Source organism: Lissotriton helveticus, chromosome 2_1 (assembly GCF_964261635.1).
Source record: "Lissotriton helveticus chromosome 2_1, aLisHel1.1, whole genome shotgun sequence".
Lineage (NCBI taxonomy): Eukaryota > Metazoa > Chordata > Amphibia > Caudata > Salamandridae > Lissotriton > Lissotriton helveticus.
In genome coordinates this window covers 2,031,022,345-2,031,048,983 of record NC_136059.1, presented here as the reverse complement: position 1 = coordinate 2,031,048,983, position 26,639 = coordinate 2,031,022,345, and the positions used below count along the sequence as shown (strand labels likewise).

The 26,639-nt window shown below is 41.3% G+C and overlaps 1 protein-coding gene across 1 annotated transcript in view; it reads right to left on the bottom strand.

The window, feature by feature from the left end:
- The window catches only part of LOC144820356 (rap guanine nucleotide exchange factor 6-like), a 754,449-nt gene that overhangs the window by 374,885 nt on the left and 352,925 nt on the right, over window positions 1-26,639 (bottom strand). The window contains exon 3 of the mRNA XM_078677919.1: window positions 21,404-21,460. Coding sequence (XP_078534045.1) covers window positions 21,404-21,460 — 57 coding nt within the window. The remainder of the gene's footprint in view (window positions 1-21,403; window positions 21,461-26,639) is intronic.

Here is a 26,639-nt window from a genome sequence, read left to right as displayed (position 1 = left end):
ATGTATTATATTTTTATAACTGATGTAAACCTCATTTACGATGCACACGTACGGTATGCATATAGGAAATCTGATTACAACTGTTATGATTATGTTTCTAAATTATGAAAATATATGCCCCCGAACCCCCAGCCAATTAATAGACGTTTTAGTCTCTTACAAATGAATGAGTAAAACTTTCCGATGTTTTATTGTTGCAAACGACACCCCCCACTGTACGCACTTTAGCCATTGCCACGACCGACCAAATACGACCACACCCTCCTAATCCATATGCTGAAATGAATTTGCAAAATAAAGTCTTTGAAACTATGGACGGGTATTGCATGCTTTAATTTTAAAACAATATGGGATGGGTAGGAAAGTTCTTTTTCTGTGCACCCTACTCTGCTCTCTCTTTAAGGTTAAAGGAAGATGGTTGCCCAGCCCTGGAGGACGGATCGGATCGACAACACGACACTCCGTCTTAAAAGTACGCGACTGACTCATGAACTCTCGCGTAGAGGAAGACCGTGACTTCCAAGGATGGGTAAAACGAATGGTGTAAATGAGGGAATGTAAAAGGAGGGTGAAATGAAATAATGTAAATATTGTAAAGTACAACGTTCCAAAGTAGCAGGGACCCAAGAACCAAAGAACTTTAGAACGCCACGGCGTTGAAAGAGGTTTAAGGATCCCGATAGTGAGATATATCCTTTGACTAGATACCTCGCACTAGGCACCTCTAGTTTCCTTTTTGTGTTTCCCGCACACGTCCTACATGAACACACTACCCCCCCCCTCGACTCCGAAAACCATATCCCCGGGGACCCTGCCCCAAGGAGGAAAGACGAGTAAGAGGTAAGTAAAGGACTTATGAATCCATGTATTTGAATGCGCGCGAATGCTGTCTCCCCCACCCCCCCCTTTTTTCCTTCCTCTGCAGGTTACATCAGAGATTACAGCCAAGGTGTGGCGAAGATCTGAGACCTTGCCATGTCTAAATACACGAAACGGACTAGCGCCGCAGGGTGGTGTCTAAGCACGCCTGCAAACTACTCACGTATCGAACAAACCCGAAAAATTAGCACAACCTGATAAAAAAGTGATCACCCTTAAACCAGACCGGAGAATGAACCCATGTCACGTATGATGCGAAACTGTGAGGGAATGTGTGTGTGTGACTGAGGCGTTGACCCAACTGGTCAAAGGACCGAGAATGCGAGAAAGTGCGACAAAAATGGTACCTCCTTTTTTCTTTCCTTTTCTCAAAGCACGTCCCCTCTACCCTGTCTAATGCTCAAACTGCATGATTACAAGATTCTAACGCGGACTCGTGAATACCCTTTACTGTGTAATGCACTAAATAGCCTTTCTTGAATGCACTGCCGCCCTCTCTGTTGCACGTGTACTATTTAGCCTGCCGTCCGTGTGTCTCTCTCTCTCTCTCTCTCTCTCTCTCTCTCTCTCTCTCTCTCTCTCTCTCTCTCTCTCCTCTCTCTCTCTCTCTCTCTCTCTCTCTCTCTCTCTCTCTCTCTCTCTCTCTCTCTCTCTCTCTCTCTCTCTCTCTCTCTCTCTCTCTCTCTCTCTCTCTCTCTCTCTCTCTCTCTCTCTCTCTCTCTCTCTCTCTCTCTCTCTCTCTCTCTCTCTTCTCTCTCTCTCTCTCTCTCTCTCTCTCTCTCTCTCTCTCTCTCTGCACTACCACTCTTCCGAGTGGTTAGCCCCGAAATTGGCAGATTGCCACCCCTAGCACACCACCTAATTGGCTTCAAATACCGTCAGTATTTGCACAAACGCTTGTCTTTAATACAATCACCCTGAGGCCGCGTCATTACCTCTCCTTTTCCGCTAGAAGTCAATGAACCCAGGTTGGGCCGTAAGGGAAAGGACAGGTAAGACGACAGAGGTTCCCTAATCTGGCCCGAAATAAGGGAACTACATGTCAACGGCTCCTATAGTATAAAACAAGGACCTCAGAATACGCGACCCTCCCCTCCCCGAATCGTCGCAATACCCAAACCAGAAAAACGATCACCCCCGTTACCTCCCCTGTCTATGTCCCTGGTTGTTTCCCATAAAACCCCTGTCCTCCCTAGTTAAGTAACCGGGCTGTAAAAGGTTACGTAGGACCCAGAATGATGTTTTACAAGGTTAACAGACTAGACCAAGGTAAAGAAATCATCAAAATGAACCCCGCAGTAGTTGAAAAACAGGATGCACCGATAGAAAGGAAATGTTTAGCCATGTTCGTCTCTCAGCAAAATACCTGTGTAGTACCATGTTGACGACTCACTGTACCCTTTTGTAAATGTGAAACTCTAGAGAACGGCATATCTTTGCAGATTTGTCTCCCGAAGGTGGGTTACCATCAGATGAACTGTCATGCCTGTAATAAATAATTATGAAGGAAAGTCATAGTAAATCCAACAGGTCCGCCACCGGTCATTCATATGCCAGTTGTGAACGTTAAATAACGAACACTTTCATTCTTTGCCTGGAGCTGGGAGAGAAATAGACTTTTTGATTATCTTCATCTGCAAATTTTCTAAAGACTGTCTTTTCAAACTTGTTTAAGGGTACTGCTGTTGGAGGAGAGAAGGACCGGATGTGGGAGCACGAGGCCCGACTGCAGACTAAGGAACACCTGCGACATTAGCCAAGGCGAGACCACGACTGAAAGGAGCTGCAGGACGAGGCACTGTTTTCGACAGCATGAAAAGAAAGGGTCGACCTGATGCCCCTGCTCGGCGTCCAGTGCCTTTCGACAAGTCCCCGCTCTCTGAATTCCGTCGCACGCCCGCCTATTTGAAGTCTCTCGTTCTCCTAGTTTGTTCCCAATTTGGCCTTGCTCCATCCCCCTTTTTCCTCTGACCTACCCTATGGACTGTTTTGAACGCTCTTCTTCCATCGGAACTTTCTGACAATCACCTCAAAGGACACAGGGCGAAAAGGACCTTTCCGACCAGAAACGCGAGGAAAGGGTCGTGCCCTGCAACGCAGAACTTAGAACAGAGCTGGACTCGTAGCTCCACCGCCGGTGCTCAACAGCGCCAACGAAGGACCACAAAGAACAATGAGAACTCGTAAACTTCGAACATTTGACATCCTCAATCCCCGTTTTTTTATGCCTCATTTCTCTCCCAGCCGCCATTGTATCGATCCTGCTCCAAACCGAATCTGAAATATGTATTAACCTGCCAGTTCACGTTATGATATGTACTTGCTGCTCGCCGTTTTTGTATTTCATTCCTATGACTTTCCTGCTGAACAAATTTATCAAAGTTTATCAAATAGGTGCACCTCCTAAAAACTAGAAACCTCAAAATGTATTGTTTACAACTCTTTTTTCTAGGGTTCCTACCGTTTTCTTTCTCATGCCCACCACAATAGACCCGAGTAGAAAATGAACCAGCAAGATGTCTTGAATATGTTAAAGGGAGGACTGTGGAAAATTAGTGCGTTTTGGTGAACATTATCTGCGCCATCTTGCCTCTTCCCCTGATGCCACACTTTTGTCGTGCGCGCCCGCCATTTTAAGATGCCCCGATCAGAACAAACCCTTTTGCATGCCGCTGGCCCCTGACATAGCCCTTTGCCTTCACTAAGCCTGCACGCTGACCACCCCCTGCTTGCACCTGCCTTGAGTCATAAACCCCTCTTCGGCGCTAATCTGCCCCCGGCCCTCATCCTGTTCCCAGCGCGACACCTCCCTGCTTTCCTTTCATGATCTCCGGCCCTTAGATGCAAACCCCCTTTTTCCCCGTGTGCCCGTTTTGTCCTCCCCGTTCCCAAGCCGACACCCAGCTCTGCTGATACCATCCTTGCCCCTCCCCGTACAATAGAAAGCTTCCCCCATCAAAGAATCCCCGGGTTGATCAAAGCCCCCACCCCATGAGACCCGATCAAACCCCCCACATTCCGTGAATCGGCGGATTATCCAGCTGCGCGATGCTCATCACCTGTTGTGACTAGGGTGGGGACTTCAACTGTAAATGTGTGTGGGAACGGGCCCCAAAGGGGGATTCCGGGTATGTCTTTCCGTATATCAAAGCTTTGTCACATGTATGTAAACTGTAATAAAAAAACCATAAACACTGTATATAAGGGGCCAGGCCTCAAACGTAAGTTAGAGCACCTCAGAACGATACCTTCTGTCCGTTTCGTTGTGTTCTCCTCCGGAGAGAATAAAAAACCTTGTTTCCTGCCTTCCAGTCTCCAGCGCCTGCCTCTTCATTGATTTAAATAACTAGAGGGTCACAGAGGCAATACCGCCGGGCAAATATCGATTGTCCCCGACCCGATTGAACTTTTTACACTAGTTCACTCAAATTTAATGATTTGAAGATACCCGACAAAAACAAGATAGATTAGACAATTATTGAGTTGAGCAAAAAGTGAGAAATAGTGAAAAATTACATAAAAAACTAATTTAGAAGCAAAACGCCCTGAAAGGTTTTATTTTTTTTGTCTAAATGTACATAGAGTTCCTCATTTAGATTCAGTCCATATGGTGTAAGGATAAACAAGCCTAAGATATGACGGGATTCCCTTTGTCTCAGCTTTCTTTCCCCGCCCGCTCATGGCGGTCCAAACTTTCAATAGCGAAGAATTTCAGTCATTTCCAATGTCCTCCATGGTGAGACTCCATATGTTTCGCTACCGAATTTCTACGGTCTTTATTTATGGTTGCTCGTACGTGTTCTAAAATCTGTTTTTTTAACTCACAGATGGTACTTCCAACGTATTTGAGAGCGCAGGGACATTCAATTACGTATACTACGTATTGACTTTTGCATGTTATCAGTTTTTGGATCTTCCAGATTTTATTGTCCGCCAATTTAATTTCTTTTGTGTTTTTCGCAATCTGGCATTCTTTGCAGTTGTAACATTTCACAAACCCTTTAGTGTTCAACTGTTTATTTTACGAAAGTGGCTATGAACCAATTTGTCCTTCCGATTTTTAGCTCTTCTAAATATCACATTAGCGTGTTTTCCCATTATCGTTGCAACCATTGGATCAAGTTGGAGTATTTTTCAATTCTTCTTTAAAATTCCCTTGATCATTTTAGATTCCTTCGAATATGTGGTAATCAGGCGGATTGTCTCTGGGTTATCACTCGCCATTGGTGTTGTTACTTTAATGATTTCTTCTCTTGCTTTTATCTGTGTCCTCTCAGTACCTCTTTTTCAGATTCCGGCTGAGAATCCTCTCCGTTTGAATCTTTGTGAAGTTATTCCACTATGTTTGTCCCATCCTTTATCTTCAGAACAAATTCTTCGGATTCTTAAGACCTCGCCATATGGGATATTTTGGATCAGGGTATTTTGATGGAAACTTTCTGATTGTAAAATCGCATTTGTTGCGGTTTCTTTGCGATGCAGCGTCATATGTATTTTGTTTTCGTAAATATATATCTCCGTATACAAGAATGCCACGCTCCATTGGCTGATGTTGTATGTAAATTTAAAATTTGCTTTTGTAGAGTTTAGGGTTTTAAAATATTCACTAATTTCATCTGATTCGTCCCAAATGATGAAAAGGTCATCAATATACCTTAGCCACATGATCATCTTGTTTATAAATATGTCATTCTCTGGTTGCCATGCCAATTGTTGCTTCCACCAGCCCATTGACAGGCAGGCGTGACTCAGACTAAAAGAAAAACCCATTGTGGTGCCTTTTGTTTGCATATAGATTTCTTCACCAAATAGAAAAACTTTTTGGGTTAAACACAGTTTTATCATCTCAAGTAGCATAGCATTGTGTTACGCTTAATGTATGATTCTTTCTTTCAGAAAGTATACACATGCTGATATACCAATATCATTCTCTATATTAGTTTAAAAGGACACCCTGTCGTGTATTTCTATAGGTTCTGAATCGATCCCCCTATTCCTGACCCTATTCTGGTTAAACTACCTAGCTAGTTAACTAACAGTCAGCCCATGAGGCAAGAAATTCCCCATGATTCAGATACCGTTATCTGACGCAGTCACACTACGGCACAGGAACGTGTTATCTGATTAGGTCATAACGCTTGAGATCTAATTAGACAAGCGATATTCCTCCAGCCCCTGATAAGGCATACGACGTTCTCATAACAAATCAAACCTATGACAACCTGGATAATCCGTGCGGCCATTGTTTTGATTTCACAGAGAACTTTAGTAAAGAATGTGCTAACGAGCAAGTCGTATGACATCTTTATTGACGTACCTATGTCCATCCTTACGTCAATCCCGGCACCTTTAAGGTATAAATATTGCCGATCTTGCCCTATGCAAAACACACGCGTGGTGACAAGACGGAGCAGCCACACTTGCCGAAGCCGAGAGCAGAAGCAGACCCCGCAGGCAGCAGCCCCGCCTTCCTGACGCGCTGAGAGACGCGCTGCTATCTCAAGCCGAGAGACCCAGCACCGGCGCTTCCGGGTAGCCCTCGCAGGCAGCCTGGAATATCGAGAGCAGAGAAAGAGATACCATTCCTCATTCATCCTAAATTCCAGGTACAGAACTGAATAACCCCTCCTAGAGAATTCTTTAGTTATTCACTTGGCAAAAACAAACTTAACTTAAACTGTAACTTTCTATTCCCGCCCACGCATTAGACTTAGGTCAGGTACACGGGGTAGGCGTATTTAGAAACACCAGTTGAGTACGTTTAGTCAAATGTATATGTGTATGTAAATATATTTTAATCATTTTAAACATCATATGGCTCAGAAACCATATCAATGTTTTTACAGTATTATTTTATACTATTGCTTTTAATGTATGCACTTTACTTAACTATAAGTATCGCAATAATATCGATCCATTTTCTCTTGTACGAGAAAAGAGACTGATCAATAAATAACATCTTTTTATTGAACACGCCCGTCTCTTCCTTTTCTCTACATTCTGATGAGACTAAGAATGCACGTACTGACTGAGTAAAATAATTGCCTTGTGCTCACACGACTCTTGAGATTGACTCTTGATTAGGGGAGAGCAAAGTTGTCATGTTCTATGGTTGTCAGAAACTAAATCCCTTCTTGTCTAATCAGGGGAGTTAATCCTTCCTTGAACATTCGAGAAAGTTTCTAGCGAACTCTGAGCTTAGCTGGCAAACCCAAAAATTAAGTCTAGTATCGACAGTAGTAGACCTAGTTAACGTCTGGCCTAGGCCTTTACTGCTGTAGGTACTATTCCAATGCGCAGAGCCTATTGGGAAAATAGGAACTACACTACATGGCGCCCAACGCGTTTGGAAAGGGCGATAAAACTAACGTAAGACATTTAGAGTAACTCAGTCGTGCTTTCTCACTCAGACCCCTTTTCCCAAATACTCCAAAGACGTCTGGAGTGGGTGAAAGGTTATAAATCCTCCAAAACCTCGCAGGAGGGAACTCCTATGTATGGTTCTTGGTATAGTCAACGTTGAAGGATAAAACAGTTCCAAAATATTGTGCACCTAATCTCTGTTTCCATAAAGAAACCTGATCTGCAAATAAACATAATACCATCCTGTCTGTAAAATGGGAGACAGTGATGGAGAAAGAGAAGCAGTTAGATTAGCGGCTGAAATAGCAGCAGCTGATAATGCTGCACTAGATGCGGACGCGGATATAATACTCATTCTGGTCGCCAAAAGGAGATCTATAACCTTAAAACTTATAGAAAATGGACTGACACCTAGAGGTGGCACAGTCATATTCGTAATCGAGGCACACGAATATCGGCAGACAGAGGTATACTATACATGGATACATTTTCCAGCAGCAAATGCTGTAACAAAGTACTTCCACTATTACAAAATAGAGGTTCCTCCAGAAACGTACACTCCTTTCGAGGAGGTGGAAGTACCACTCAAATTCCAAGAGCATTTGCTCTTATTTGATGGCGCCCTAAAACATAATAATCACATTACAAGGCTCGGTCCTTTAGGAAGACCAGGAGCAACGTGGCCGGTCTTAGCCGGATACACACCACATCCAGACATCGACGAGATGCCTGCACCAGAGCTATTAATACAGCTAAAACAACTACTAAAAATTCAAAGACAATTAGTTCAGTATGTAATGCGGACTTCTACAATTCAGCCAGCGATTAAACTACCACAGCTGACCTCTCACCAGGGGAACACAAATAAAATTACACCACAGAACATCCAATCCTGCCTAGGTAAGGTTCCAGCTAAACGGGAACAGATACCATTCTGGTTGGCACAGAAAATCACCCAAATAGAGGCGGTGTTTCCTGACACCACCCCGCTAGAAAAACACAGGATTCTGACTATATGTCTCCCAATGGGAATCGCACCACACATTGAGGACTGTGACACTTGGGGTACAGTCTTTGCTTCCATCTACACAAAAACGCACGGTGTCCCATCCATTTCGGTGATACCAGATGTGCTAAAACAAATTCAAGATGAATACGGTCCAGAACCTGCTTTAACTCTTGGTATGAAATTACTGAAAGACTTCAAGCAGGTCTCGGCTATATTACTAGCCAACATAAAAGGTGAAGCAGCAAACGTGGCGATCCGCCAGAGGTTAAAAGAGACAGATATAGCAGACCAACCAGCTGAAATTGCCAGAATCATAGAAAAATCCTATGAAGAACTAGGCAGAGATAGTCTAGGTGGAATACCGGTAAAACCGCAACTGACTACAAGTCCAGAAAAAATATTTTTTAATAATAATAATTCCCCCAAAAAGAACTGGGATGGAAACAAACAATCCAATCCAAAAGAAAAGAAATTCCAGTCCAGAGGAAGGTCTCCTAGGCGAAGAGAGAAATCTCCAAACCCGAGACAAAGGTCACCTCAGAGTGAACCCTCTGGGAATAGATATAACCTTAGAAATAGGGATAATATTAAAAAACCTGATAGATATCAAGACATTGATACACGTCCCTCTCAATCTTTTCAGAATTCCTCGCAGAAATCGGAAAGAAGAGGACGATCAGAAGAGCACGCCAAGTCCAAAGACAAGGAACCTGCTCAACTGAAAAAGAAATCACAATTTCCAAAAAAGAAGGTAGCCAGTATCAAGGTAGTTAACAATGCCGAGAATACTGAGGACACAATTGAAAAACGGAGAGTGGGCTCAGACAATGCTAGACAGCGCAGCAGAGGTGAGCATAGCTCGCAAAGTCCTTATGAATCATCTGGAGACAGTGGACACGAATGAATACCTTCAAGTGGAAACTGCAGATACCAGAGTTAGCAAGCCCCACAAAATATACGAGATAACATTACGTATAGAGGGAGATAAGACTAGGAAAATAAGGGGACTATTTTGGGATAACCTATCCAAAGGCTATGACATCCTTCTAGCTGAAAAAGACTGGCCACCGGAGTTTGTCAGGGAGTGCCCTCATGGCGAAGAAGTAATTATGCCTGCCTTCTCGAATCAAATACCGATTCATAAAAAATACACACTTGCTAGAAAGTGGGCAGTGGCCTTAGCACCTGCTTTATATAAAAATCATGTAGGATGGGATGAGGATTCTCCTCCTCACAAAGTCCAGTTAAAATCACAACCAACTGCACAAAGGCAGTACCCAATTAAGCAAGAAGCTAAAAAACAAGTAAATGAAATACTAGATCAGCTAGAATACCAAGGGGTGATTGAAACTTGCACCTCATAAATGAACAATCCTTTGTTTCCGGTCTCCAAACCAGACAATTCGTACCGTCTAGTTTTGGATTACCGACACCTTAACACATGTTGCAAAACTTTTGCAGTGCAAAACTCACACAGTGCTGCACTAATGAATAACATAGTGCGCAAAAAATACAAAACAACCTTGGACATCTCCAACGGATTCTTTTGTCAAAACATAGCACCAGAGAGCAGATATTTAACTGCATTCTCAGTAAATGGCACTCAAAAACAATTCTGTCGGTTAGCCCAGGGGTACAAGAATAGCCCGGGGGTATTCTCAGCGAGAGTAACAGAATTACTACAACAATATGATGATGAAGCATTATCTTATGTCGATGACATTTACTTAACAGATGATGACTTGGAAACTCACTTGAAAAGAGTGAACACCATAATACTTGGTTTCGCTGCAGAGGGTTACAAATTCAACTTCAAAAAGTCCAGAATTGCCCATCTGACGGTCCTATTCTTAGGATATGAGTTATCAAGTGAAGGCAAAAGCCTGGCAGACAATTTCCTAGAGAAATGTGCCGTAATCCAAGCTCCTAAAACACTAAAAAACCTACAGTCAATTCTAGGCTTCCTAAATTTCGGAAGAACTTACATTGCTAATTACGCAGAAAGGGTCAAGCCCCTTTACGATCTAATTAAACCAGACTTTAAAAGATCCAGTTGGACTCAAACACACAGAAATTTTGAGATCCTTACAAACAGACATGCTAATTAAAACAAAATTAGAAACCCGTGATAATACACGCAACCTTGTGATCCGAGTCATCCCAGGGAGATGCGGATTCACATACCTAACCTCTAATGAGGGAGATAAGGTACCAATTGCATTCAAATCACACTTGTACACTAAGGCTGAAATGAAATTTAGCCCAACGGAAAAAATTCTTACAGCAACACAGACAGCTATAGCAAAAGAACGAGCCCTGGCACAAGGTAAACGAATAGTAATCGTGACACCAATACCAGCCTTAGAGGCGGTAACAAAGGCAAGCATTCCAAATGCTAAAGCACTCCATCCGAGATGGATACAATGGGCTAACTCTCTTGCTGCAACAGACGTGGTGTACGAATTTGATCCTTACTTAAAAACACAAGAATTTCTCCAATATGAATTTGAATGTCCTCCGCCAACCGAAATTCTGCCTCTAGAACACTACGGCTGTATAATATATACAGACGGATCAGCACAACCCGCAGTAGGGGGTAAACAAGCTTACAGTGCTGCGTGCGCGATTGTTAAAGGTCGTTGGCACGAAGGGAAATTTAAACCAACCCTCACTAAAACACAATCTCTAGGAGATTGCACAGCTCAGCGAGCTGAACTACTGGCATTCAAGATGGCGCTTGAAAATACCGATCGAGAATTCCCCACACTTATAGTGTGCGATTCGTATTATTGCGTTCAGTCTTATAATGAATACTTGCAGATCTGGCTTCAGAACGGTTTCAAGGATGCGAAAGGTGGCACAATCAAGCATAAAATGCTCTGGGAACAAGTAGCTCTTTTACAAAAAGAACTACCAAAGACTCACGTGATACATACACTGAGTCATCAACGTGATGGCGTTCACGTTGCAGGGAATTCATTGGCTGATGAGGCCGCGAAAGCAGCTGTGCAAACGGCTTCCGTAGCAGCCGTCACCCGGTCAAAAACAAAAATAGACAGCGAAATATTACAAGCTGTCAGCGCTTCAGAAAAGGATTCGATAGAACCACTCCCTAAAGGCTTTCCAGTAAAATACTCATACATAACTGATGAAAACAATGTTCCTTTTGCTCGAATCCCTGGAGTGGGGGATAGGGCAATTCCAAACATGGAACACAGATTAGGACTAATAATAGCGGCACACGAAGGGCTTGCTTCTACCCATGCTGGCGTCTCAGCCACAGTATCATTATTAAAACAGAGATACTGGTGGCCACAAATGAGAAGACAAACAAGGAACTATGTTCTAGCATGTGAAATATGTCAAAAAATGAAAGTATCAACTGTGAGACGTCCAGCACAGACGCCCCTTCTAATCTCGGATAAACCATTAGCATGTGTTTATCTAGACCACTGCGGTCCCTTACAAAGGGATGGTAACTATAAATATATCTTGGTTGCAGTGGACTCATGCACGAGATTCATATGGATGTGGCCCCAGCGAACGGCTGACGCCAGAACTGTTATAAAAGATTTGCGGGTCTTTATCGGCACATACGCAATTGGCATTCTGCATTCGGACAATGGTCCTGCTTTTAGCTCTCGGGCTTATAAGGAGGCCATGGTCAGCATGGGCGTGCAATTGCGGTACTCTTGTCCATTTCACCCTGAGGGGAACGGAATTGTTGAAAGAAAAAACCGTGACATAAAGCAATCTATAACGGCAAAGGTATTAGGTTCGGGAGCTGGGTGGGTCAAACATCTAATAAGTGTCCAACGTAGTCTAAATAACTTGCCAAGAAATTCTCTGAAGGGATTCAGTCCGTACGAATTATTATTCGGAACTAGGATGTTGATCTCTGACCTTGATAGTCAGACTTCAGTGGTAACAGAAAAAACCTTTGATGTCAAAGACCGTTTGGCTATTTTGCAGGACTTAAACAAAACAAGAAAAGACCTGAGCAACATACAGTTGAAACAACAGCCAACAACCACTGAAGATTCACCACCTGTCCCAGCAAGACCTGTCTGGATTCCAAAAGTCGGGGATCTAGTCAGGGAGAAGATCGCGGTAAAGAAGGAATTTGGGCCTTCTTACAGAAAAGCAGTTCCTGTCTTGTCTGTCAACGGGACAAGATCAGTTGTACTACCGCCACTTGCTGAAAAAAAAGGAGAACCGAGTTGTATCCATCGACCTGGTAAAACCACAACATGTGGTCGATAACCAACGGTAGGCCAAGTGGACTCCCAATAAGTAGCAGAACACCAAGGTTTGCTACCAGTACAGAGGTCCTATCAAAGAGGCTCATCACATTCGAAACGCCTACAGAAGAACAACAAGGACTATGCAACAATGCAATAGAACTTAGACCTCTGAAAACCCAAATAAAGACATTTAGTAGAGACACACCAATCTATACAGAAGTACCAAGTGAAAATGCAAGAAACAAAAATCCTGAACCAATTGGAACAATTGACAGAACTGCATCCGGTTACTTCATCAACTTCGATGATTCCTCTGAAGGCTTCAGCGAACAAAAGACACAGCCATCATCAAAATCCTTTAAAGACAAAGCAAAGGAGCTTTTGAAACAACTAAAAGAAACATATCTGATTTCTCCATGGATTGAATTTTGGGTGGGTTTTGGTGCATTTATACTCATACTTTGGCTCATCATGGTATTTACCTTGGGACGCTTCATTGAGGGAAAATATGCTAAAATGGACACAGCAAGTCAGAACATCAACTTGGTCCTCAAACCACACACATCTTCACACGTCGAGAAACGAGAACTTTCTTCAGAACTTTCTTCAGCCAATTTCACAGCAATTCCAATACCTGGTGGGGTAGCCTGGGACAACACTGACTATGAAATTTATGGTCCGGTCGAGATCCTGAAATATCCACACCAAATCAAGATCTCTTTGAGTGACTTTGCAAAACCAAACTCATTTGCTGATGATTGGGACTTTGAAAGTATTAACAATATGATGTCTGACTTAGTAATGTCTGCTAAATTTACAAAACATGATTATTTGCAGGGTTCTACAAATTATGATAGTATGTATTGCTATAACCACTATGGTAACCATTTCTTGCATAAATCTGCACAACCTAGAAATGTTTTAAGTTATAATCAATGGGAACATTGTGCTACACCTCCAAAAGGGAGCTCTAGAACCGTATATGACAAATATTCATATTTTTCAGGTTTTAACATAACTAATGCTGAAACATTTTATTACAAATTGTCAAACAAGACAGGGATGAAAACCATGATAACCAACACAAAATTGATATATTCAGATTCTTTCTTTGAAAAAATGAATACTTTTGGATTTGATTATTGGGACAAACATGTTGATTTGAAAAGTGTTTGGGGTACAAAAGAATGGCAAGTACAGGGTTTAGAAGCTTTGTTTAGAGCCTGCATGATCCCAGAACAAATGATATTTTTAAATGACACCGTCCAACAAACCACCTGTCTTGGCCTAGCAAAAATCAAAGATTTAAATAACCTGTCTATTCCAAAGCCAACAATGTTTAGCAATAACTCTGATACAGATGAAGAAATAGACATAAACCATATACTTAACCAAAACAGAACACATCCTGATTGGAAACAATGGTTGATCTGGCCCACAGATACAAATAACTGTCAAGATAGATTCCTGAATAAAACACAGGGTTTCAAAATGAACAGGCCAGACCCTAGATATCCTCAAAGACATCACCCAGGGATAATAACAACCTACAGTGTGGGCAAATTATGCCTCCAATGGCTACAGTATTCCACACTGCCTGAAATTAAGCAACACCTAACTTTACTTACTGATGGTGCTGACTTGCGTGATTTCATACTGGGACCACGCAAACAGCGTCATAAGCGTTTCATTGCAGCCTCTGTATATGCAGCATACAATGAGGCCTGGAAGGTTACTCAAATTGAGACAGCAGAAAGAATACGGGAAATTGACCGTATTAATTTGGAAAAATCACTTTCTGTAGTGGACAATGGGTTAATGACTCTGTCCTCCAGAATTTTTTCATTGGACAGCATTGTGTCTTCAGCAATCGATATATTATCGCAAGACTTACTATTATTACAACATGGTCAGTCACAATTGCGTTCTATTGTACAGCTTGGTTGGACGTTACAAAATCTGCGTTCAGGCTATGTGCCTTGGCGTTTAATCAACACAACGTCACTATTCCAAATCTTTAACCTTACTGATAGACAAATCGGTATGGCGCAGAAGGGTGCCGATTATACAATCTTGAGCATTGAAAAACTAGAAAGATTACCAATGACAATGTCAGAACGACCTGTCAGTGAATGGATAATACACGGAATCATAAATATTCCAATCTCAACCTTCAGGTTTCAATACTGCCAAAAATATATACAGGCTGGCATGTACGAGAAATTGGGAAAAGGGTACCTTAAAACAACTTGGAACCTGCCCTATTCACATGCATGTGTCAGTAACAAAGGACAGAAAGTGTTTCTTAGTGGCAACAATTGTGCTATGTCACTGAGCGGCACGCTTCTGTGTAACGGTATTAGTTTGCACGGAGCCTGTGAAGGGAATTCATACAACCTTTCATGTCACCAGCAAGGCGCACCTGCAACTGAAATAGAACCATTCTTTCAAAGACTCTATAATGGGAGTTACATTCTTATTGTAGACCGCAGATGCTGTAGTCTTATGCCCGGGACTCCTTATCTCGTCACTACGACGGCGAAGGTCAAGTGCTGTGGACGTTCTTTGTTCCCCAGCTCCTTTCCAGACAGGGAGGCAAGGGCATGGCCCGGTCTGAAAATTACTTCTATTCGAATAGACACTTTAAGCAGAATGAAAACAGTGCTTCTTCAGACGCCTACAAGGCTCACGTCATCTAAAGAAACGTATGATCTACAAGTCGCAAGGACGACTGCAGAGATACATACATTATTATCAACTAATTCCCCCGTACATTTCGCGGAAATCCTGAGCGAAATCTTAAATATTTCTGATACCACTGGGGTCTCAAAGGTATTTAAGACAGTATTTTCGATGGCATTAACACCATTCAAAGCCATACTGGGTATTTTTCCAGATTTCGTCCATTCGATTTTTGGCGGACTTCCCCTGATCCTAGGACTAATTGCAGGAATCCTATTCCTAGTCCTTATTTTTCGTTATGGCAACCCATGTCACAGAACAAACTCTCACGACAATGGAAGAAACGATCCTAGCCATTGGATACCGGGACCGGATATAAAAAATCCTGGGACTCTTAGAGACCTGAACATGACTTGGTTTCTATCATTTCGACCAATGTGGCAAAGGTGTGTTTTACCTGTACTAAGGTGTCTGCTATGCGGAGAAGAATGCGTGTTAGACACCTGTCTGACGCTACAATCGGATGCGCCAGTGGATGCAGATACACTGTTGGTTCCTACCAAGGTTCACGCACTGTGCTGCCCTCAAAGGCTGCCAATTCTGATGACGGCATTCCTGGAATCTTCACCACTGCGATTTCTATAGGTTCTGAATCGATCCCCCTATTCCTGACCCTATTCTGGTTAAACTACCTAGCTAGTTAACTAACAGTCAGCCCATGAGGCAAGAAATTCCCCATGATGCAGATACCGTTATCTGACGCAGTCACACTACGGCACAGGAACGTGTTATCTGATTAGGTCATAACGCTTGAGATCTAATTAGACAAGCAATATTCCTCCAGCCCCTGATAAGGCATACGACGTTCTCATAACAAATCAAACCTATGACAACCTGGATAATCCGTGCGGCCATTGTTTTGATTTCACAGAGAACTTTAGTAAAGAATGTGCTAACGAGCAAGTCGTATGACATCTTTATTGACGTACCTATGTCCATCCTTACGTCAATCCCGGCACCTTTAAGGTATAAATATTGCCGATCTTGCCCTATGCAAAACACACGCGTGGTGACAAGACGGAGCAGCCACACTTGCCGAAGCCGAGAGCAGAAGCAGACCCCGCAGGCAGCAGCCCCGCCTTCCTGACGCGCTGAGAGACGCGCTGCTATCTCAAGCCGAGAGACCCAGCACCGGCGCTTCCGGGTAGCCCTCGCAGGCAGCCTGGAATATCGAGAGCAGAGAAAGAGATACCATTCCTCATTCATCCTAAATTCCAGGTACAGAACTGAATAACCCCTCCTAGAGAATTCTTTAGTTATTCACTTGGCAAAAACAAACTTAACTTAAACTGTAACTTTCTATTCCCGCCCACGCATTAGACTTAGGTCAGGTACACGGGGTAGGCGTATTTAGAAACACCAGTTGAGTACGTTTAGTCAAATGTATATGTGTATGTAAATATATTTTAATCATTTTAAACATCATATGGCTCAGAAACCATATCAATGTTTTTACAGTATTATTTTATACTATTGCTTTTAATGTATGCACTTTACTTAACTATAAGTATCGCAATAATATCGATCCATTTTCTCTTGTACGAGAAAAGAGACTGATCAATAAATAACATCTTTTTATTGAACACGCCCGTCTCTTCCTTTTCTCTACATTCTGATGAGACTAAGAATGCACGTACTGACTGAGTAAAATAATTGCCTTGTGCTCACACGACTCTTGAGATTGACTCTTGATTAGGGGAGAGCAAAGTTGTCATGTTCTATGGTTGTCAGAAACTAAATCCCTTCTTGTCTAATCAGGGGAGTTAATCCTTCCTTGAACATTCGAGAAAGTTTCTAGCGAACTCTGAGCTTAGCTGGCAAACCCAAAAATTAAGTCTAGTATCGACAGTAGTAGACCTAGTTAACGTCTGGCCTAGGCCTTTACTGCTGTAGGTACTATTCCAATGCGCAGAGCCTATTGGGAAAATAGGAACTACACTACAACCCAGTCCATTGTAATCAGTTTGTATGTGTCTTGCCATGGGGTCCCTTGTTGGTGTCTTAAAAGGTCACTGGTGTCTTTGAGGTAAGAATTGAGACTCAGAACAAATGGCATTAAGAAGTGACCCACATATTTTGCCACTAGCTCAAAGAGTGATCCTTTTGCCGCGATAATTGGTCATTCAGGAGGTTTTGTAGGGTGTCTGTAAATCTTCAGCAAAAAATATATAGTTGCCGTGACTGGATACTAAGTTGTTAAATATTTGCATTAATCTTCATCGAGAAGATTGACTGTTGTCCAGTCCTTCAATTTTTTTATCCAGTTAAATCTTAGAGCTGAGTGTTGGGTTGTCCTTAAGTTTATCGTAATAGTGGGAATTACTAAACTAGTGGTGTGCTTCCTTTGTGTAGTCATTTTTAGTCACAGAGTGGGGCTTTACGAATGAAGAAGACAGAATGGCACCAAGGGTGGTGGAGGTGATTGGTACGAGGCCAGGTATTTTGTTTCTATTTGAATGGGGCCAGGAGGAGGGTGTATATCACAAGAGGCCACTTTTTTAATATTAGGAATGCAGGCCACGTTATAAGCGTCTCCTTAGTTACTCCACTGCCCCTGTTTTTGTATTGGATGCATAGACAGATGATTTTGTGGGGGTGTGGGCATATAGAACATAAAACTATAGAAGACAACATTTTAATAACTGACCCTTTTCACCTCAAGGTGTGGAGTGCCATCATATACGACTTCTGCTTCGCTCTAGTTTTCTATTAGGTGTCACATCAAACCCCTCAGTGAATAACAGTCGCTCCTTCACATAACCACCATACTCAAACATAAATGCACAGCACATCCCTTTGTCTTATTTGGACTGTAAATGTGTATCTAGATATGTGTATTCCTTTGTATAAATGTGTATGGTAATTATGTTTATAAACATATAGATATTTGTTCATTCCGCTTAACAAATGGACATATTAGCTATGGCTATATTATTGTATGTTTAACATGTATAAAGGTCACTGCATTAATAAGTCAAGTTTTATCATAACAATTTATTTACAATTGCTTCACTATTGAATTAAAGAAGAAAACGAAAAAATGTATATATTATAAAAACAAATAAATTAGCTTAAATTACAACCACACTGAAAGTCTGAGTTTATTAAATAAAACTTCAATCTACATATATAACCTTCCTTATACATATATACCTTCCATGTACTTATGTATCTTTATATTCATTAATTTACTTATAATTAAGGCTCCCAGCTTTCCATTTTTGCTGATTTTTACAGATTAATACAGACAGAAAACAATACTTTCCTGGCTGTATTTATTTTTTAAAGTGGAAAAATACAGAAAATTATGCTTCATGTGGGTATCTCTCCATGCTGTCTTTCGTGCTTTCAAGGACAACAGCTGAGCAGATACACAGAATGGGAAGTTAAAAAACAGGTTCAGATTTCCCTGTATACAGGCATGAGTTAGAATGTATTTGTATTATAATACTGATATTTAGTGGTGGGTGTAAGGTTTGGCTATATTTGCCTGCTTAGTTTGCTAAAACGTGACAAGAAAAAGTAGGACTGTATGTTTATCAGTTAAATAAATGTGGAAATATACCGTATTATCACTATTTATTCTCAAAACAAAAAATATGGATAAAAACCAATGAATTGGTCAAAACATTAATGTGGATAAATACAGACAAACGTCCGAAAAAAATACCATAAAACCGGGAGCCCCACTTATAATTCAGCATCTGCAATGCTCTACGCTATATCTTCCCCCTATACTGCTCTCAATACATCCTCTACCTTCACTCCCTGACTCATCTCACACCTCATTCTACTACTCTCTCCAATGAACTACCCTAATTCTCACCCTATACCTCTCTCAATATATCCTCTATATCCGCTACCTCCAGTCTAGGACTCTTCTCAAACATTCTATTATCCCGAAATAACCATTTCTAGACTCTTCCCTCCTTTACTGCTCCTTGCATCATCTCATACCTTTTTTACTATTCAGATCTCGCAAACAAGCCTTTCTGAAACTGTCCCTATGACTCCTTCCTCTCCACCTCCCCTATACTCATCCCAAACCTCCTCCTACTGCTGCAGCTATGAGCTCCAGAGACTTTTCCCTCTTCTATCCCTCCACTATCCTTTTCAATCCAACTAACAGTCTCACATGTTTACCAACCAAATTAATTTCATATTTCCCTATACTTATTCCCCACTAATCCTGTTTGGGTTCTGGAGTAGCGTGCTACCTGCCAAAAAGCGCTCTGACACCTCATCAAGGGTAGAAAGCACTATATAAATGCAAGCCCTTCCTTCTTCATTATCCTTTTTAAATGCAAATAAACTCACATGTCCACCGCTCAAATTTATTTCATACCTCCCTATACTAATTCACTACTAATCCTTTTGGGGTTCCGGAGTAGCCTGATACTTGCTGAAAAAGCACTTTGATGCCTCATCAGGGGGTAGTAAGCGCTATATGGATGCAATTACAATTTATAATTCTATATATGCTGCTCATGCTAAGAGGTTTACGGGCAGGAATTTTACAGAGGCTGGTTCCGTCCACAAGAATTAAACTCAAAGGACTAATGTTAAAGACGAGAAGGAAATACCAAGCTGAAGGTTCTATTATAAAACTTTATGTGAAAATGTATTGATATTTGAACAAAAATAAACAAAGGAATATGACAGGAATGCAAAAAGCAGCCACTTGCACAACAGCACCAGTGATGAGCAAAAAATTACATCTTAACAGTAATCTTGCCTTCATTTCTCACACCCACAATAAAAGGGACTGGTGATATATAGAAGAAATATTAGGGTGGGACTATAATACAAAGGAAAGCAGAGCTTTATTTGTACATGACATTTTTCTACATGATCAAGCAGGAAGATTTTGGTAGCTGTCCACGAGCAAGAAATGAATATCAATAGATGGGAGGGAGCCATGAAAAGAACGCTTTAACAACAAAGAAATGAAAAGAGGTTCTTACAATGGGTGCATTTTGCAACAAACCTTGGCTGTTCCCCTCTAGGGCTTAGACCTTTTAAGGCCATTTTCATGCCCTTCACTCAAGCTTTAAATTCGCCGATCTGCGGTAGGATCTGAGGAACAATTCACAAAGTACTTTTGCCAAGGGATGTTCACGCGTCTTGGTTTCCCTCATCATATTCTTCAGAGCAATTAAACAGTAGATCAAGAGCGATCCCTGGGGCATCCCTCTTTGCCGGCTCCCAGATCCGCCTCAATTCAGGGGATTAAGAGTCAGGATGGCTCTATATGAAATATAAATGCACCTCGCGGCAAACACAGCAGCATAATAAGCATCTTTGATAAAACAGACTGCGATGTCAAGATCACTTCACATTGTTATTAGGAATAACAGAGGCATAATCAATTCTGAACGTTCCTACAAGGACAGCTAATTGAGGAATAAAATCGCCTACTAAATGTCGGCTGCAGGCAGGAGTGGAATCCTGTGAATAAATAGGCCTGTTACGCGAACGAACCACTTTCCGTATCAATTTGGCACCAGCCAAATGTGATAAAGCGCAAGGCCTGGCCGGTTAAAAAAAAAAAGATAAAAAGAGGACCTAAAGGGTGGGCTTAACGATCACGCTTGCCAAGGAATTTAGAATTCTGCACATTATTGAAAATGACATTAGTTCACAACCCTGCTAATTGCCCTGAGCTCTGCTGGTTTGGCAGCTTTGGCGGAGAAAGGCCGGTCACCCCTACTTTGCTGTTGGTCAAGTGACAGCTTAATTTGAGCGGGAGATGACATCTCACACAGAATAATTCACACTCCTTTTTCCTGGTCGCTTCTGTGTGCCTCTCAGGAAAAAGCATCACCGAGGGCCCTCTCACAGCAATGGCATCTTTGCGGGCCCTCTCCCACCAACTGCAAAAATGTGTTCCAATTTAACGTGGCGCAAGGGGTTCAGGAAAGGGACAGCTGGTTGGCTTATTCGCACAGTAACAATAATAATTCTTATTTGCAAACCGTGAACATATCACCCCTTCAGATTTCAAGGCGCTGGGGGCCATCGGGGAGATCAAGTGAGCTATTGCCCAGAGTCACATGGTGCTGAGCTGCCTGCCAGCGCTAGGGATCCAACCCTGCTCCCCGCGCTCTGGAGTCAGCCGCTCTGGCCACTGCGCCATACTTTTCATAATTAAATTAAACACACTTACTAGTAGAGAACTTCGTTTGCTTCATGTCTTTCATATCGAACAGTTTCGCACATCAACCTGCAAAAGAATAAACGGCAAGCATGAATATAACACCCAGAATCAAGCCATGTAGACACAACACACATTATACATTTAAATTTGTAACAATAAACAGTGTAAATTCTAATAACTGCTTTCAGTGACAAATTCAAAGAATTGGCCCTTGAAATAAAGCTGGCCAGCTTTTATCTAGACATCTTCCATTCAGCCGCTACAATGGTCTGTATGGCCAGAGAAGGCTGCTGCACGAAACAGGCACCGTATCCAAACCCAAAAGTGACTGGAAGTCCTCTGTCAAGGGCACCGTCAGACATAAAAGGAAATGCCACAAATGCCAACTCCTCTGCACTGATGGCCATGTGTATTATACAGTGGGTATCAAGTAGTATCAAACCACAAGGACATTGCCTGCAGAAACAGGAGGTTGCAATACCAAGCACTAGTTATGAGCACTAAAAACAAGAGCTTGTGAGTACAGTGAATGGCAGGTGTTGGTGGACCTTGGCTGGAGTACTAAACTAAAATACATCATCAGTGAGGAATCAGATTTTGGCCTGGGCTCTAGCGTGAGTCTAATAAAAGAAAAGCGAGGTGGTCTCCTGAGTGGACATGTTAAATGTCACTCACCTAAATACTGCACAGTGAGGCACACTAAACAGCCTCAAGGAAGAGAGGGAGATACAAGAGGGCTGGATGTGGTCATGTCGGACTAGAGGCCACAGGATGAACTAAGTAGCATAGTTTCAGAGCTTTCTTGTACAATCTACCGATTTATGGTAATAGGTCAAAATTAAGTTAGAAACAGGGGCCCTAATCCCGAAAATGAGTATTTCTACCGGTAGCCAAACATGCAGAATGTGGAAAGATCTGGACACAATAAAAGAATGAATGAAGCCATACATTCTGATATGGAAGAAATAGCTTTTGCAATTCCATTGGAACACAGGAGGCGTTAACGGAGTGGAAAACCAGGTAATGTTTTATTCATTGGTTGCACGTTATGTCACTGGCAACTCTGGTTTACCATGTCAAGTCGTCGTTCATTTGCTTTTTTATTGTTGCCCCCAAACACTTTTATTATAAGGTCTTACGTAATCCACATATACAATACTCATTCACCAATGTAAAGCATAGTCCTTCGAATATATTAACTGCTGTATTTTTTTCTGCAAACGGAATTCATATTGATATGCCTTCATAAAACAGTAGTAATTCTTGCAACAATCACAACACTGTTGCCAAAAGATATGGTTGCGCTGGGTCTCTCAAATCTTTTAAGTTCATGGTTCCATGTGGTAATCTTTTTTCCAAAACATCTTTTGCAAAAATTACTTTTCATTTTTTTTTTTTACAATAACAACCTTTCCCTATGTTCTGTATAATTTTAATCAACATTTTGACCTTCTCCAACCGCTTTTTATTTAATTTATTTTCTTGTATTGTATCTGTTTCTATTTACATATCCTCAAACTATTTTTTTTGTTGGGTAAAGAAACCTCCCATATACACATACAAGCATACATATAGTTTATTCCTATTTGTTTGTATCCTTACTGCTTTTACTATCTCTATTTATCTTTACATATACGTTTACCACTTCAAAATGTTTACCTTATTTTAAATTAGGTACAAAATATTCTTCAGTTAAAGTTAATAAATCTTAATTTTGAAACGGTGCTTCCAAATTACACAAGAATTTTAATGTACATTTCGTGGTTATTTTCGGTCTGGTATGCAAGGATTAATTTGGTCTAATATGTTATGGGGACTAATATTTAAAATATTATGTTATAACATTTTACTAAAGTTCATAGCTGGTCACGTATGCCTAAAAATCAAAGGTGAGGATTTAGAGGGCATAACGAATGTCTTCAATTTAACTTTATCCCATTAAAAACTCTGGTGATGCACAACACGGAAACAAAATACTCTGGCTATGCTATTTGCATATATTAAAGTATTTACGTTTTCTCTTTTCAGAGAGAGTAGCTCCGACAGCTGAGTCATTTTGACATGCTGTCAACTCGAAAGAATGCCTGTGAAAGCAACAATAATTTACCAGATGTACATCGACTCCTAAGCAGGCAAATGCCAGCCCCATCTCGCGGGGTGGAAATGCACTCTGAGATTGGTCCAGATAAAACAACAAAGTAGGCTAACGAGGGAGCAGGGAAAGATGCAAAGGTTGAGGGTGACTAACCCAACAACAACAAAAGTCCACAAGCCAAGTCAGGCCAGTGACACTGGGTGCTACCAGCAAGCAGGGAGGGTCTGTGGGAGGGGCTGGGTCCCAGATTACCACTACAACCAGTGGATGGTTGAAGGGGGATTTGGATATGGGTATTAAAATTTGTCTTTATCTAGTGAACGCACAAAATCATTATATCACCCCTAGCACAAAACGTAAGCTTAGTGTTGTGCAGTGGGTTCCAATGCTAATCCACATGCATTATGCCAGAGTTTTAGGGCACCCAAGAATCCCCCTCCAGATTTCCAGTATGTAATTGTATCTCACCGATGTCCTGAAAATCTGTCATAGCTATTCCTTCATACAGTTGGTTGTCCACAATGTTTTAAAACATGTGAAGTCATTAAATACTACTATTCACCATAACTGGCAATCAATCGCTACCAAATATGGTAGTATGACTCAAGAAAACTTTCGACAAATACATACATAAAATTAGAAAGCATTAATTGTTTATTGAAACTATAACAGCTGAATGCACTCAGTGGCTGCAGAACTACCTAATGAATATTAAGTTGCAATGCAGAAATGGGTGAAAGTTGTAGCCGTTTGCGAGATATTGTTATTACCATGGCCAGACAGGACTTTTATTAGTTATGAAAAACAATTGTTCCTTCAAACATCTAATTCAATAAATATAGACCAGAATCAGTACTATATTGTATTAATTTTGTCCAGCCGGACACTTGATTTAGTAAATCGAAGCAATTAATAGTGATCAAACACAAAGTAATTGAGTGGCAAAGCTGTTCCGGACGGTTGCAGATGTGAACGGGAACTTAAAACCCTGATTGGCTCCTCACGAATACTAAAATCCAGAAGACTTTTAATCTTCAAAAGACAAAAACAAACTTTTGATAAGGACATTGAGATACCATCAGACCCTGTTTCTAAATTAGGTTGCAGATGGAGCTTCTACAACCCCAGAAATTTGAAAAATAGAATTGCTTGAAGTTTCTTCTTAGTTGGCAACACAGACTTGCGTCTTATATAGAAGATTCAATGATCTAAGGACTCATCTTTGCCTTTTAAAATCGCGTGGACAGCTCTATATCCTGGAGGACCTAAAACACCTTCAGTTCTTTGATAGACATATAAACCCCCAGTACCACCCCAAAGATGGAATATGTATTTTGTTGGTCCTGAAGAAGGTGATATTAATTTGGTTTCACTGAAACGTACGTAGGCCAGTGACACGCACCTGAGAGCCCCACCTAAGAATCAAGTCAAGAAAAGAACCATCTATAATCAACTTGATGGATTTGTGTCTATGTTTGAACTAAAGAAAATTTATTTTGACAAATGACAAACGGAACTAGCGAGTAGTGCTGTTGCTCAGATGTGTTTTTATTGTGAATTTGTCTGTGTGGTATGATAGTTGGTATGCATGAGTGGAATGAAAGGTAAGAATGACAGTAATTTTGGGGGTTACTAAAATACAAATCACTGTTTAGAAAAATCAAAGAATGTCTTTCTTCAATTGAAATAACAATGTGATTTTGTTTTGTGTATAAATTTGTTTCTTAATATAAATCCCAAAAAGTGTGAAAATATATAAAAAAAACTAATACATATAAATATTTTTGATAAATAAATATAACTTAAAAGAAATGTAATTTCAGTGTTTCTATGCTGTAAGGTAAATATTTTGATTAGAGTCATTACCAGTTTAGAAATTAGACAGGTTTGATAAGAGGTTGTTTCCTTTGTATTTATTTACTTCCCCCTCCTCTTAGGCCTTAAAATAACAGGGGGTACTTTTGTGCTTATATATATCGAGTGGGGCACAATCCTGTATCCCACAGAAACACACAAAACCACTATTACAAATGAACAAACATTTTTCAGGCAAAACAGGGAAAAGCTTTTCGCCAATACAAATAATCTGGGCAAGCTTTTTGAATAAACAGTGATTGCACTTGTTTTAACAAATCGGTTTAACGTGCAAACTGTTTAAAGAGTCGACGACGTTTCGATCCAAAACTAGGTACTTGGATTATCAACAAGACAGGAGAATTGCAGGCCTGAGGTAATTCGCTGCCTGTGGAGAAACAGAAACGGGGAAAGAGGCAGGAGACACGGAATTAAGAATATGTAGGAAAACGTGGAAGAGAAGGGACCTCCTGGTGATTGCTACAATGTGATTTAGGTGACTCCAGTAACCGAGCGATGGTGTATGGCGAGTAGATCGCCTAGGAGAGCAATTAGCCTTGATAAGGCCCTGGAAGTAAAGGGAAGGGACGTGGAGAATTAAGGTGAAGACCGAGTGGTGGTAAAAAAATCTTCAAAAGGCTAACCGATCAAGCGGGGTGGTGTTTCTACCAATTAGATCAATGCGTAAATGTAAGGATCGAGGTGCCTGCAATCAGTCATGCTGGTGGGGGTCTATTCCAACAACATATCCCGTGAAAGATATAAGGAGACACACACTACAGCATATGGTTCAAAAGGTAAATCATTTTAGTATAAACCTTGGTTGTGAATAAATCCACAATTTTTTGGATAGCTGTCCAAAACAAATAAACACATAGACTCTATATACATTTAGTGATCAGGTCGTGACTGGTGACAGGGTGCTATACAAAACTGAAACAAATTACACAATCATACTAATAGACAAAACATTAGATCATGGATGTCCACTTTTGAATACAATTGTCACAACTCAATGAATTATTCCCTTGTTTTAGTTGAGACTTTGTGTGGACGGATACACGTAAAGAACGTCGACGTTTCGACCCTATATGTTTGTGCAGACTTGAATGCATCTGTGTCGGGTCTTCATCAGGACTCAAAAGGGGGAGGTAGGACAGCATGTGAATGTAAGACAAGGGAAGGTGGAGTCAGAACCGTGTGTGTGCCAGCAGTAAGTATTACAATAAAAGTATCTCTGTGGGCGTGTTGTCTTGTCGGGGCTCACCTGAAGGAACGTATGCACGTTACTGGGTT